The sequence below is a fragment of the Cryptotermes secundus genome, unplaced genomic scaffold (genome assembly GCF_002891405.2).
Source record: "Cryptotermes secundus unplaced genomic scaffold, Csec_1.0 scaffold16, whole genome shotgun sequence".
NCBI classification, from domain to species: domain Eukaryota; kingdom Metazoa; phylum Arthropoda; class Insecta; order Blattodea; family Kalotermitidae; genus Cryptotermes; species Cryptotermes secundus.
Window position 1 is genome coordinate 1,722,034 of NW_019718616.1, and position 12,928 is coordinate 1,734,961.

At 37.2% G+C, this 12,928-nt stretch overlaps 2 protein-coding genes across 2 annotated transcripts in view; both read right to left on the reverse strand.

Annotated features, from left to right (window-relative positions):
- Window positions 1-805: 805 nt before the first annotated feature.
- The window catches only part of LOC111861414 (CCR4-NOT transcription complex subunit 6-like), a 317,765-nt gene continuing 305,642 nt past the window's right edge, over window positions 806-12,928 (reverse strand). Inside the window, exons 8-12 of the mRNA XM_023845957.2 lie at window positions 12,092-12,243; window positions 6,082-6,312; window positions 5,416-5,593; window positions 4,970-5,109; window positions 806-3,743 (exon numbers count right to left, since the gene is read on the reverse strand). Of these exons, the coding sequence (XP_023701725.2) occupies window positions 3,664-3,743; window positions 4,970-5,109; window positions 5,416-5,593; window positions 6,082-6,312; window positions 12,092-12,243 (781 nt within the window). The 3' untranslated portion in view covers window positions 806-3,663. The remainder of the gene's footprint in view (window positions 3,744-4,969; window positions 5,110-5,415; window positions 5,594-6,081; window positions 6,313-12,091; window positions 12,244-12,928) is intronic.
- LOC111861420 (protein YIPF5 homolog) lies at window positions 9,136-10,532 on the reverse strand. Its single transcript, XM_023845967.2, has one exon. It carries the CDS (start codon window positions 10,438-10,440, stop codon window positions 9,508-9,510), a length of 933 nt encoding a protein of 310 aa, XP_023701735.1. The 5' UTR covers window positions 10,441-10,532; the 3' UTR covers window positions 9,136-9,507.

The following is a 12,928-nucleotide window of genomic DNA, read 5'->3' on the forward strand; positions in this document are numbered from 1 at the left end:
ATGCTCTATATTCCTACCTCTACCATAATTCTGTACTTTTCCTCAAACAAAATCATTTGTTACATTTTATGTGACCCTCTATTCTATAATTTAATTTAAAATTCAATTAATTATAATTATGACCTCAGCACACCATTTAATTAGTCCTGAATACTCATTTATCCCTTCAAAGTATATATATTTCATCAGCTTTTAAAAATTACTGAAGTACATGAAGTAGTTACTGCATAAAAACCTTAATTATCCCCACCATATACTGACCGCTTTCCAGGTTTCTGAATTAATTAAAGTTAGCTGCTAAACATCCAAAATCAGTGTCAAACTAAATTAATACAATACAGATGAAACATTCTAATTTCATGTTTGTATCATTCAACATGAAATGATACATGTATCACAAATTTCCATGCATTTATAGATCATGTTGTATTCACATCTTGATATTACTTCTTAATATTATGTATAAAAATCAAATCAGCACATTTCCAGTTAAGGTATCCTAAGTATTTTGACAAAGCTGTGGTCCAGGATCAACACAACTGTCTTAAAATGGACAACTAGAATATATAGGGTAGACTGATGAAGATCTAGATAGATCAGGTCAAGGAGAATGAGATGGGCAGGGCATATAGCACAAATGGAAAAGGGGAATGCATGTAGGATTTTCATGGGAAAACGAGAAGGATATAGACAACTAGGAAGATCAAGATGTAGGTGGGGTGGTATGGACTGGACCGATCAGGATCAGGATAGGGACCAGAGGGCTCTTGTAAACATGGTAATGAACTATGGGTTCCATGAAATGTTGAGAAATTCTTGAGTAGCTGCAAAACTGCCAGCTTCTCAAGAACGGCTCAACTCCATGGAGTCAGACTGATATAGGAAAAGCTTAAAGTGCTCTCACAATTTTCTCAACGAAATTAAGATTTTATATGTTGCTTTATTATATGATTATTCATACCACTGAACTATATATCACTTTTATGTGCTATGTGTTAAGCAATGAAAAACATGGTAAAATTTTCCTGTCATAAAACCAGTTTACAGTTAAGTTTCTGTTCTTGGATATTTGGCCCCCTGCAGTATGGTAGTAAGTACCCACCATCTGCAGGAACCTGCTGCCTTGCCTCATCTTCAAGGTAGAGGTAGTCTGTATCTTAATATGCACCTAAAATCCTGTAGGTTCCTGCTGTGACTGAAGAGAATTTAATATATTTCAATGTCAAATCGTGTGCTTGTGCAGAGGGAATTAAAATATCCAACTCAGCCAAATGAATCACTTCACTAACTTCTATCTGGAGACATAAACTAAATATTCACAGACCAGTTTCCATAAGGTAAAGTAGTAGTACTATGCTATGGAAAGTGATCCATAACTGTAGAGGACCTTGACTTTGAATGTTTAACTGCTAGTTTCAGAATAGCATTCTCACCTAAAAGCAATCTACATAATAGATTTCCTGCTTGCTCAGGGACTGCATCTGAATTATGTCATTTTCATGTAGGCAGTGGGGATGTTCTTAATTACAACTACCATAAAGATAATCACTGATGTACCAAATAGTGTATAAAACTATAATCATTATTGCAGTACCTTCCTGTCGCATTATATCTCCTTTAGGGGAACTGACTATTATATATATATTTATTTATGCACCTGGTCACTTTCCAAGGTATCCTCTATGCAAACCTTGCTACACGAACGAAATTTAAAAAACTTGGTGCTCCACATTAAAACCATAGCCACCAACATATTAATTTTCATAATATACTTGACAAAAGATACCTAATGAATGTATGACTCCTCTAAATAAGTTGGAGAAGCAAATTTAGCCCAAAATGCAGCAAAGGAACTAAAGGTATGCAAGAAGCTGGCACCAATAAAGATTATATTAATCATAATTCATATTCACCATTCTATACAAAGGACCTTGTCTTCGCTTACATATACACACAAATTCCAACAGTTCCCATCCAATTTATTCCTCCTCCGAAGGGAAATCTACAACTCTTACACAACACAAAACATGATGCACTTTGAAATCAGTCAACAGATGTGAGGTATTCTAAGAAACCATAAAAAATATTTGAAGAAACACATACCTACCTTCATTGTCAAGAGTATATCTACACATTTAAGCTGAAAATGTAAAAGGTCTTGAACGTTAACTGAGTGATTTTGGTTGGCCTAAGCCATGTCATAACACAAACCTATGGTATGAAACTGAGAACTACAAACTTATAATTCATATAACCTTTCAAGATTGATCTCCATGAAGCGCTGAACTGAAGCTGATCATACTGTGACATAAAAACTTACATTTGGGCCCCTAAAATGTGTTAACTCCATAATGAACATGCTTGTTATCATACAGGTTCTTGAATAAGTGGAAGGAAATCCCTGAAGAGAGCTGCTGACAAAAATACAGACAAATAAGAAGAGTTCAAGACTATTCCTCCATAGAAGTACTGTCATTACTGAAATGAAATCTGGTAAAATATGGAAAAAGCAAAAAGTTACAACTGATGATAAGCAAGACTACTGAAAAACTGTGCTGCTCACAGAGAATGCTATAGTCAATGATCATAATCTGAAAATGATACCTAATTCCTGCTGCTCGTTCTCTGACCAAAGTCATTTGAATGGTAGCAGATGTAAGCCCAAATGTCCATTGTATCATATACGGTTCGTTTATAAATAGTTCGTTTGAATTTTGGACACCTATAATGTCATCACACTGTTTTAATATTGCTATTGGCAATGTGCAAAACTATAATTATCAACACTTTATGTACTTCTTACCTTGTCAGGCACCTTCAGTACATCGAAGTATATAAATTCACTATTTTTCTTTATATCTTACATTTTTTAAACTCAATATCATCACTGACGCCATTTATACTGAGCAACATAGATTTCAACATATAATGACCTTTATTATATTTCCATTCTTTTCCCAGAATTCTGCAAATTCATTCACTGCATCAATCACGCAGAGGTTCAATTAATAATATAATTATGTTCTTAAACACATAATTTTTCTTTAAAAAACTGTCCATCACATTATGATGTGTCACTTCACACTGATTTTCGATGACGGATGAATAAGGCTGCATGAATTCAGAAACTGCAGTTATCAACAAGATCTTCACAGTATAGAGATTCATTCACCGATGACTTGTCTACCTTACCAAACATAAGCTGACACATCACCATTCAGCTGAAGACATACTGTACATTACCCATAAGCAAAGTCAAAAATTCATTTCTGATAACCAACATTATGTGAAATTTTAAATTAACTAATATTGTTCTATTGTCAAAGCTGCCAATATTGCACATTGAACAACAAACAATGGACATCCTCCATTTACTGAAAACAATCAAATTGCTGGGGAGAGTATGGAGCAATACAGAATACAACAATGTGCTGTGTTACTGGTATGTAACAGTCACCTACTTTGTATAGTTTTAGATCCATAAAACTGAAAGAATCCATGTTAAGAACAGAAGTTTTCTGAATGCAGCCCATTAAGGGTTGATTGATGAAATTAAAGCTGCCTCAGTGTGCATTATTGGTGCTCACTGAACTGAACTCAGTCTCTGGGGTTGCGAGCATGCTTCCTGTTTCCAGTGCTACCTTGGAGCACCCTTGCCTGCTGCTACCTTCGTGGGATCAATCCATTGGAAGAAGCAGGCACTGTAGAGGTCATTTCCAATTCTACCAGGAGGGGGAAATGATCTGCAATGTAAACACAGCTCACCTCAATAATATGCATACTTATTTACTTATATCTGTACTCTTACAGTACAAGACCTAATATGTCTAGTGATACCATTGGCATAAAATAAAATACCAACTCTGCAAGCTACAACCTAAGAATCTGTGACAATGGTACATTAATATGTAGGTAAGACAATATGTAAGTTACAAATGGATATAGAACTTAAACAAATAAGAGTACTGATTTGAAAAATGCTTTTATTTCTCAACATAATCTCGCTGTACATTGAGGCACTTGTCCCATCGTTTCACAAGCCCCTGAAAACCAGCAGCAAAAAATTCTTTGGGCTGCTGTTGGAACCAGGCGGTGACTAGGATCACAAAGGCATACTGCTCACTGCATTCCAGCCTCAAGGACAAACCGTAAATGACAATTCCTACTGTAACATCCTTGGGAAACTTCGTAAGGTCATTCAACGGAAGCGACCAGGACTCCTCACCAAAGGCGTGTTGCTCTTGAATGACGTGCGTCCCCATACTGCAAACAAGACAAATGAGACGCTGTGAAATTTCAAGTTGGAAGTCCTCGAGCATCCTCCGTATAGCCCTGGCCTTGCTCCAAGTGACATCCATTTGTTCGGCCCTCTTAAACTTCATCTTTCGGCTGAACATTTTCCCGACGATGAAGCTGTAGAAAGGGAAGTCACCGCCTGGATCCGACAGCAGCCCAAAGAATTTTATGCCACTGGTTTTCAGGGGCTTGCGAAACGATGGGATAAGTGCCTGAATGTAAAGGGAGATTATGTTGAGAAATAAAAACATTTTTCAAATCAGTACATTTTTTTTAAGATCTATATCCATTTGTAACTTACTTATTGACTCACCCTCGTACAATTATTGTGTTTCTGGACATTATCAATCATCGTGTTTTCATTTAAAATATACAATATTTCAGAGACTGGATTCTGTCTCTGTCTTCAAGTGAAAACCACTCAGTTGGGCTGGTGTTGGTGTCTGGAGATATAAGCTAGCTCTATCAACTGAGCCCAAATGAGTAGGTTTTACTTGAAGATGGAGACAGAATCCAATCTCTGAAACACTGTGTTTTAAACAGAAACAGGATGATTGATAATGTCCAGAAACACAATCACTGTGTCTAAGAGCTTCATCTATGTGACTTCAGTCTATAGAAGGCATTTTATTATTGTGAAAGACTGCAAATGCTGAAGAGTGAGCTGGCTTACCTGATGGCACATGCGGATGTGGACACCCTACCACTTTGTTCTCCCTAAGCCACTCAGGAGCTAATGGTCCAAGCAAACCCAAAGGAGTCATGCTCTGTTTTGAGTAGAAGATGTAATCAATAATACCCTTAAAATCAAATCTGCAAACAGAAATTGTATTTCCATTAATATACAGTACATGACCACTCTTTCAGCAGGGTATAACCAACAAGCATTATAATCCAAAGTAAAAACTGCAGATTAAAGAAATAAATACAAGAGCATCCAAAGAATCTAAAGGATACAATGCCATGTGGACAAGTACCAGTCTTTGAGAGGAACCTGATGCTTCCAGCAACAGTGTACTCTGAAGATGGGGCAGGAGGTTCCTTTGAAATGATACCTATATACCAGCAGGTTGTAATTTTAATATTCACTTCCATGTAAACCTCAAACTTCATACATACGTGTAATTGGTGAATGGCATTATGTCTTCACTGTATGCTGAGGCCAGCTTGAAGGAATGTGTGAATTCATTTGGTTTATCACAGCCTGAGATCTTTTGCAGGCAAGACTTGTAGGCAAGGGACTTGAAGTCTTTATGGTCTGCAGGTACACGTCCTGATGTCAGGAATTCAATCACTCCTACATATACAGAAATTATATTTATATATTGATTCACTCTGGCCAATGAAAAACATGCCAAAGTAAATGGTAGAAGGTTTGTAAAACACAAATCCATCTGTGAGCAGAGAAGCCTCATAACAGCATGCGAGTATGTGACCCGTAAGAAAACATTACGCTTAAACTGAAGGACTTGTAACAACAAGATACACTAATCTGATTATGTAATTCAGGTCAACATAGTACATAAAATGATGTGAATATTACGATGCATATACTACTGAAACAAAGGTCTGATTTCTCATTTTTCCATCATATTTTCAATTTCAAATGAGAGAAATTACAGAAAAAATTCTACTGTACCATGCTGTAAAACAGCAGCTCTAACAGCTGCCTAATGTACTGAACAGAACACTTGAGAGAACCTGAGAGCAAACTGAATGATAGCAGCAGGCAGAGCTGATACATGGAAATAACAAGTCTGCAACAGAATTCACTGCACAACTTACCTGAATCAGGTAATGAGTTGAAATCTCCACATAACAATAACTGGATATTATTTGTGTCGGGTTTGTGCCCTGGACGAAAACTGTGACTCGCATCTTCTAAAATACTGCGTAGCTCATTGGACAGCATCATGGTCTGGATTAACTTGACATCACAGAACTCTGGATCCCAATGAATATGAGCAGTGCATACCAGAATGGGCTGGTGCACTTGACTCACATCTGGTGGCAGTCCTGGCACAAGGTTCCAACAAATGTCTTTAAAAATCATCAGTATCTACAGAAAGGGTACGCCTTTAATGGCTTGGACTTCCTGCATTCCTCACAGCCCTCAAGATTAGTCTTGTACTGTAGATGCCATTAAACCTTTCAGCTTTTTAACATACTACTTTCAATAATTGAAAGGAGGAGGCCACATAAAATGAGCTTGAGCTGACATCATCATAACTTAATGTAGAGTCCTTAAGTTTTTTATGGTAATAGATGTTTAAAAAATATACACCCTTTTTAGCCATGAAGATGGATACAATATGGGCACATCTCTTTTCCTCCAGTCTTCTTAACCTGTTCTGTTCCACTGAACAATACCATGACACATACACACTATCCTTACTCCCATTCTGAAACCTGTATGTTGGTCTATTTATCCTTCCTTCATCTTGAATACGGTGAATACAATGCATGCCAAAACAATGGAACGGCTTGAACACGATGAGGATAAACCCCCAAAACTGACACTGAACACTACAGCCTTGTTTAGGAGCTTCCAGATTAAATCCTCTTCTAGCGTTTGGTCACATTTTTCTGTGCACAGATACTAACTCCATAACCCTATATCACCTTAGATTAAATGAGTGCTGAGATGCTTAACTCAAGTGGAAGATACATCTTCACTGAGCAAGTAATAATTTTGAACACTGGTCTTACAGAACATGAGTACTTCTGTCAACTAAAGTCACTTCTGGACCTTATCCTGAGCCAACCCAACTTAGTTCACACCTCCATAAACTACTTCTGTAGGACCTTTCATTCCAACTGTGCTGAAGTCTCCCATGTGCTCTCTTTCATTGACATTTCCAAACCAAAATGTTGCATGCATTTTGCATTATTCACGAATGCTGCTGTCCAACCCTTTCTATACTACAGATGTACATGTACAGTCCTTCACAGATTAGGTTTCGTTATGTCATAACATAAGTTGTTAGGCTGTTAGACCAAACTACCCTACCCCCAATAAAAATTCATCATAGAAAGCGTTAATTCAATCACCCTAACAATTTAAACTGGAAAGAATAAACTGTGGAGCTCCTCTACATGCAATACCTTCAGATCTACTGTTATGTCATCTCTTTTAGGTAAATCTATTCTACTCTGCACTTCACTCTCAAATATCCTCAGTGTACATTTGGATTATTCTTTGCCCATTAACAAAGTTTTTTTTTAAATCATCTTTTGGAAAAGGCTCTATTTCCATCTTCAGTAATACAAAATCTTCTTTGATGAGTCCTTAAGTACAGGCTTTTTCAAGCCATGGATCTAGCTCTACCGAGAGGCACAACAAAGTAGTTTTGTTCACCCAGAGTCAGAAAAAGAACCAACTTCCAAAACAAAGTGGTTTAAAGAACTTGCCCAACAGATTATGTCTTACAAAGTGGATAATTTTCAGTCCAGTGTGACATACAAGGTTACAACACTTCAGTCTTTATTCATAGCTTAAGTGCATATTGTTAAAACATCTTATGTTACAGTGTTCCCTGATCGCAGTGGTGCGCCTCCGAGGATGAGTCTGTTGAATCGAAACATGTAAGGTGAATAAAGACTGAAGTGTTGTAACCTTGTACGTCACACTGGACTGAAAATTATCCACTTTGTAATTATCAGTGTGACGGACCAGAATGAGACAAATCAAATTAGATTAAGTCTTATTCACTGTGTCACATCATCAAAAAACTTCAAAACTTCCACTTCTGAATAAGTTATATAAACTGTCAATAACAGTTCTAGAAATGATCAGTTTGGTATTACCAAAGATAGCTGCGCCTTATAAGACAAATATTCACGTAAATGGACATAAATCTGCAGACCTTGCTAAGACTGAAGTGTTGTAACCTTGTATGTCACACTGGACTGAAAAGTATCCACTTTGTAATTATCAGTGTGACGGACCAGAATGAGACAAATCAAATTAGATTAAGTCTTATTCACTGTGTCACATCATCAAAAAACTTCAAAACTTCCACTTCTGAATAAGTTATATAAACTGTCAATAACAGTTCTAGAAATGATCAGTTTGGTATTACCAAAGATAGCTGCGCCTTATAAGACAAATATTCACGTAAATGGACATAAATCTGCAGACCTTGCTAACTGCATCACTGATCCTGTTAATGAGTAAAACCAAGAATTGCACATTTACGTCTCCCTTCTCATGTTCTTTTCTACAGTAACTAAAAATCAGTTACAATACCCATTTGGAAGTTGTCATACAATACTAGAAGTTTCATATGGTATTCAGTCAAGCACATTGTTACTAATGTTATATTTTAGCGTCCTGTTGCACTGATTTAAGTCCATGATTTATTTTATCCGTCTTCTAGTGCATACATTCATCTATCCCCTCTTCTCACTCTCACTACATGTTTCGGCACAAATGTGCCATCTTCAGGTGCTGATAAAATTTTAGTATGTATAGACAAGGCATGCAATGAACTAGTTTGTCGTGGATTGGATCAGCACCTGAAGATGGCACATTTGTGCCGAAACATGTAGTGAGAGTGAGAAGAGGGGATAGATGAATGTATGCACTAGAAGACGGAAAAAATAAATCATGCACATTGTTACTGTTACCAAGATATGATTCACTAACAGATATTAGTAGCACTTCAGATGAAAAGCCCTCCAATATTCTGGTAACAAATTATGAAGTTATTTTCTTTCTGGTCTATAAGCTATTCTTATCATTACTATCATGAAAAATAGGTATTGCTTTTATGAGCCTTCCACAAATTACAGTACTGACTTTAAATCTAAGGAATGGTTATTACAGACACCAAAAACTACTGGAATAACTCTGTTATTTTCATCATCTGATACATTCTATTATGGTGACATGGAGTCACAAGATCTGGCCTCATACTAAGTAAGAGCAAGCGACTACATTTTTACAATAACAATGTATAAGTCTACTGCACACAGAATCCAAAATAAATATTATAGTAGTAAAGTACATAGAAAACAGAGAGGCCAATGACATTTGATTATCAATAACTATGGATTACACATCACAAGGTAGTACACATTTTCATACAATACACCATATGACAGAAACTATGTATCAAAGAACTGCTGTAATACTTTAAAGACAAAACGAATTATCTCTTTCTCAAGTACATATGACAATAACAAAAGAATGAATAATGATATCTGTTTTCAAAACACAACAGCAAGAGCAAATGCTCCATACAGAAGAACACACGGATATGCAATTAAATATCTTTGCTGAGGATCACCTGACATCATAACAAAGAGTTTTGATGCTGATAAACTACTCCACATCACAGCCAAAGCTGCACACATAAATCCAACTGGACCATAGAGGGGCAAAAAAATACCCAAAACAGACAAAATAACAACAGGTAAGAGACAATAACCAAGAACTGAAGGAACAGATCCAAGTGGTATACTGCCCTCTGTAGTCATAAGTGTCAACAAAATACACATAGCAATGCAGCCTATCACAACAATTCCATAAACATAACCAAAATGAGCCTTGCTCCCAGCAAGAAACAGGCAAGCACCCAATAAAATGCACAATGCTGCAGGTCCTGCTAAATCTGTTTCATACATTATGTTCACATTAAATTTCACGTCACTGTAGAATGGATTCAAAACTGCCACACTCTTTTCAATAATCCGATCGGTATCGATCCCAAGTTCTTCAAGCAGAGGCGGTTCTTCAAACTCGCACTGCGTACCATTACGTTGGGTATCTGACGACAATTGGCCGGTATATCCATCATAAGTATCTTGACTAACCACTGATGGGTCAAAATACGAGCGACCTGAATTGTTTATATTCCCTCCTTCCATTCTCTCTGATGTTTGCAAACTTGTCCCACTGTTGTTATAACATTGGGCTGACGACAATGGGCTGGTATATCCATCATAAGGATCTTGACTAAACAGTACGGGGTCAAAATACGAGAGACCTGGAATGTTTGTACTCCCACCTTCCATTCTCGCTGTTTGTAAACTTGTCCCACTATTGTTTCCCATTTTATTAGTGTGAAACTTATAATCGCTTGGATATGGAGAATCCCATGAGAGTTTAAATTCGTTGTTTTTGTTGTGGTATTCTGCCATCTTAAGCCTTAAACACGCCACCACTAAATTAACACTTATCGACAACCAACACCGGAAGTGAACGTAGACATCAGCGCCACTATGGCAGAATCTGAAGTATCCACGTCACAGAGGGCCACAGATGATGCTGGATAATATCGGCAGACTCCTGCTGCCGTGAAACAACACCTCGAGGCGTATTCTTGCGACGTCACTTTATTACTCTTCCACGTAACTACAATTCAACGTAACGAAACACAAAGTGCTGAACAAGTAACTTCACATTCGGTCCTTTCGTGTTAACACCTCTCACTAGAATGTCGAACTGTAGATCGGTCCATATGTTGCAGGCTTTGTCTAGCACCGGCTGTTTACTCAGCCGTTGCTAAGCAGCGAATGATTTCTAGCTTGCGACTACCTAGCACACGTCTCAAATTGTTGTAGACCTTACATAGCAACGACTGTTTACTCGCCATTGCTAGCAATAGTACCTGAGATATCACTGTAGCGTTTCCGGGGTAACGTCGTTACTGCCGGCAAATAACACGCAACAACTGGTTGAGCAAACGCATATGCAGTCATGGATCATAAGTCAATGAATTAAAGGGGAAAGAAGTCTCATATCCCAACACCTGCGATCTAGGTTTAGACTATAAAACTTTCCAGCTTCACAAAACAAGTTGGATGTGCAAACTTTCAAACACACGACCTCCACCGGGTTTGAACCCGTGTACCTTGAGTCATGAGGTGTGAACGTTACCCCTAGACTACGGAGGCCGCTTTTTACAGTACTAACATCATAATTACATAGAGCCTAATCCACCACAAAGAATTTGAAATTATATGCTACAGCAAAGATAATATCTGTAGAACAAGATATTCACACTTCACTATGAAATGTTCAATTGCAGTGAAACAAGTGAATCTTCAGGTATCATCAATTACACCAGTAAACTGTGTTTAACAATACCGTACATTCCTTCACATTCCACACAAGTTTCAAGAATTTGCATCAATCCTATTAATATGCTATCAGATTCACATGAACTACTGCCAAACTTTGTCAATCCACCTTACTTCAGAGACAAAAACCTACACCAATTTAACTCCCATCTGAGAGGAAGTATAAGGTCATGTATAACAGAGAGTCCAAAGTTAAGAAGTCAGAAACACTAGAGGAGTCAGAAATAGAACTGATGTGACAGGTAGAGGATTACTAAATGAAATGGAAACATCTCTGTAAAAATCAAAAGCCCTTTCACATACACTACATGACCCAAGGAACTAGAAGTGAAGGCCATGCAGTAGATGGAAGGAGTAATTCTGAACCTTAATATGAGATTCATAGATGCCAATCCTTGTCTATAAAATAACAGAAGAATAATTTTACACTGCTAGAACAGGGAGCAAGACAATGAAAAATAATAATAAAAAATGTTTGGACTCCCATTATAATGAAGTATGACTTAAACCATATGAAGACATGCACACAGAACATAATCACTAATCATTAATGTATAGAACTAGTATGTTTAGTAAGCAAAAACATTGGAGGAGCTAACAACTACTAGGCTAACTGATGACACACTAAATACTGACATAAAATAGGCATAACATGTCACTGAGGTTTTCAGATTCCCCAGTCTCATTCAAAGCAGAAACACATACTTACCATTATCCCAGGCAGCCTCCTTGGTTTTGAGCAGTGCTGCAAGCCCAATGTTATCCTTTGGCATAACTCTGTTTAGCATATTATCTGAACCTTCAGCATTAGCCATTGCCAGTTGGTTGAATTCTACCAGATGTTCCTTGATAAGTGAAAATCTATAATTGAAGAGATATGCTGTTTATATTCATTAACCATTCATGATTCTCAGCTTTAACAGAAGACTTCAGTTACCAAATGTGTTCTGATTGTGGAATATGGAGATTAACACAGTTACATGATGGTATTTGATCACTAGACCAATTGTCTTGATGTATCGTGAATTAATTCTTACCATGTAAGTTTATGTTGTTCAATCTATAAAATTCAGATACTGATTGAAATTTCGGTTAGCCCTTTCGGTCTAAAGTCATAAATTACTGCTTAAATTCCAAGAGAAATAAAAACTTGTACAGTTTAAATGCCTGATTTGAAAATTAACATTTAAAAACAGCGTACAGTAAATGCTCTGATCAAGGAAATCAACCTGCAGCTCCTCTGTATCCCCTACATGCCAAACATCAGCAGAATATACTTCATATACAGGATGTCCCAGGAGGAATGTGCCAGACTTTGGGAGAGTGTTCCTTATGTTAAAGTATGCCGATATAACCCAAAACACCTATGCCCAAAGTTGAACGGTTACGGAGATAATGGCCAGAGAAGTGTGAAACGTTGACAGGTGTTACACACTTGTTGATTAGCAATTACATATTAAAACTGGCAGGAATATGTGGTTTCTGTAATGTTAATAATGTATGTAACATCAAACTAACTTGTGAGTGACATGAAGCCATTAAATTG

Excerpts from the sequence above, each read along its gene's own strand:
- LOC111861420 (XM_023845967.2), bottom strand. The coding sequence starts at position 10,440 with ATGGCAGAATACCACAACAAAAACAACGAATTTAAACTCTCATGGGAT.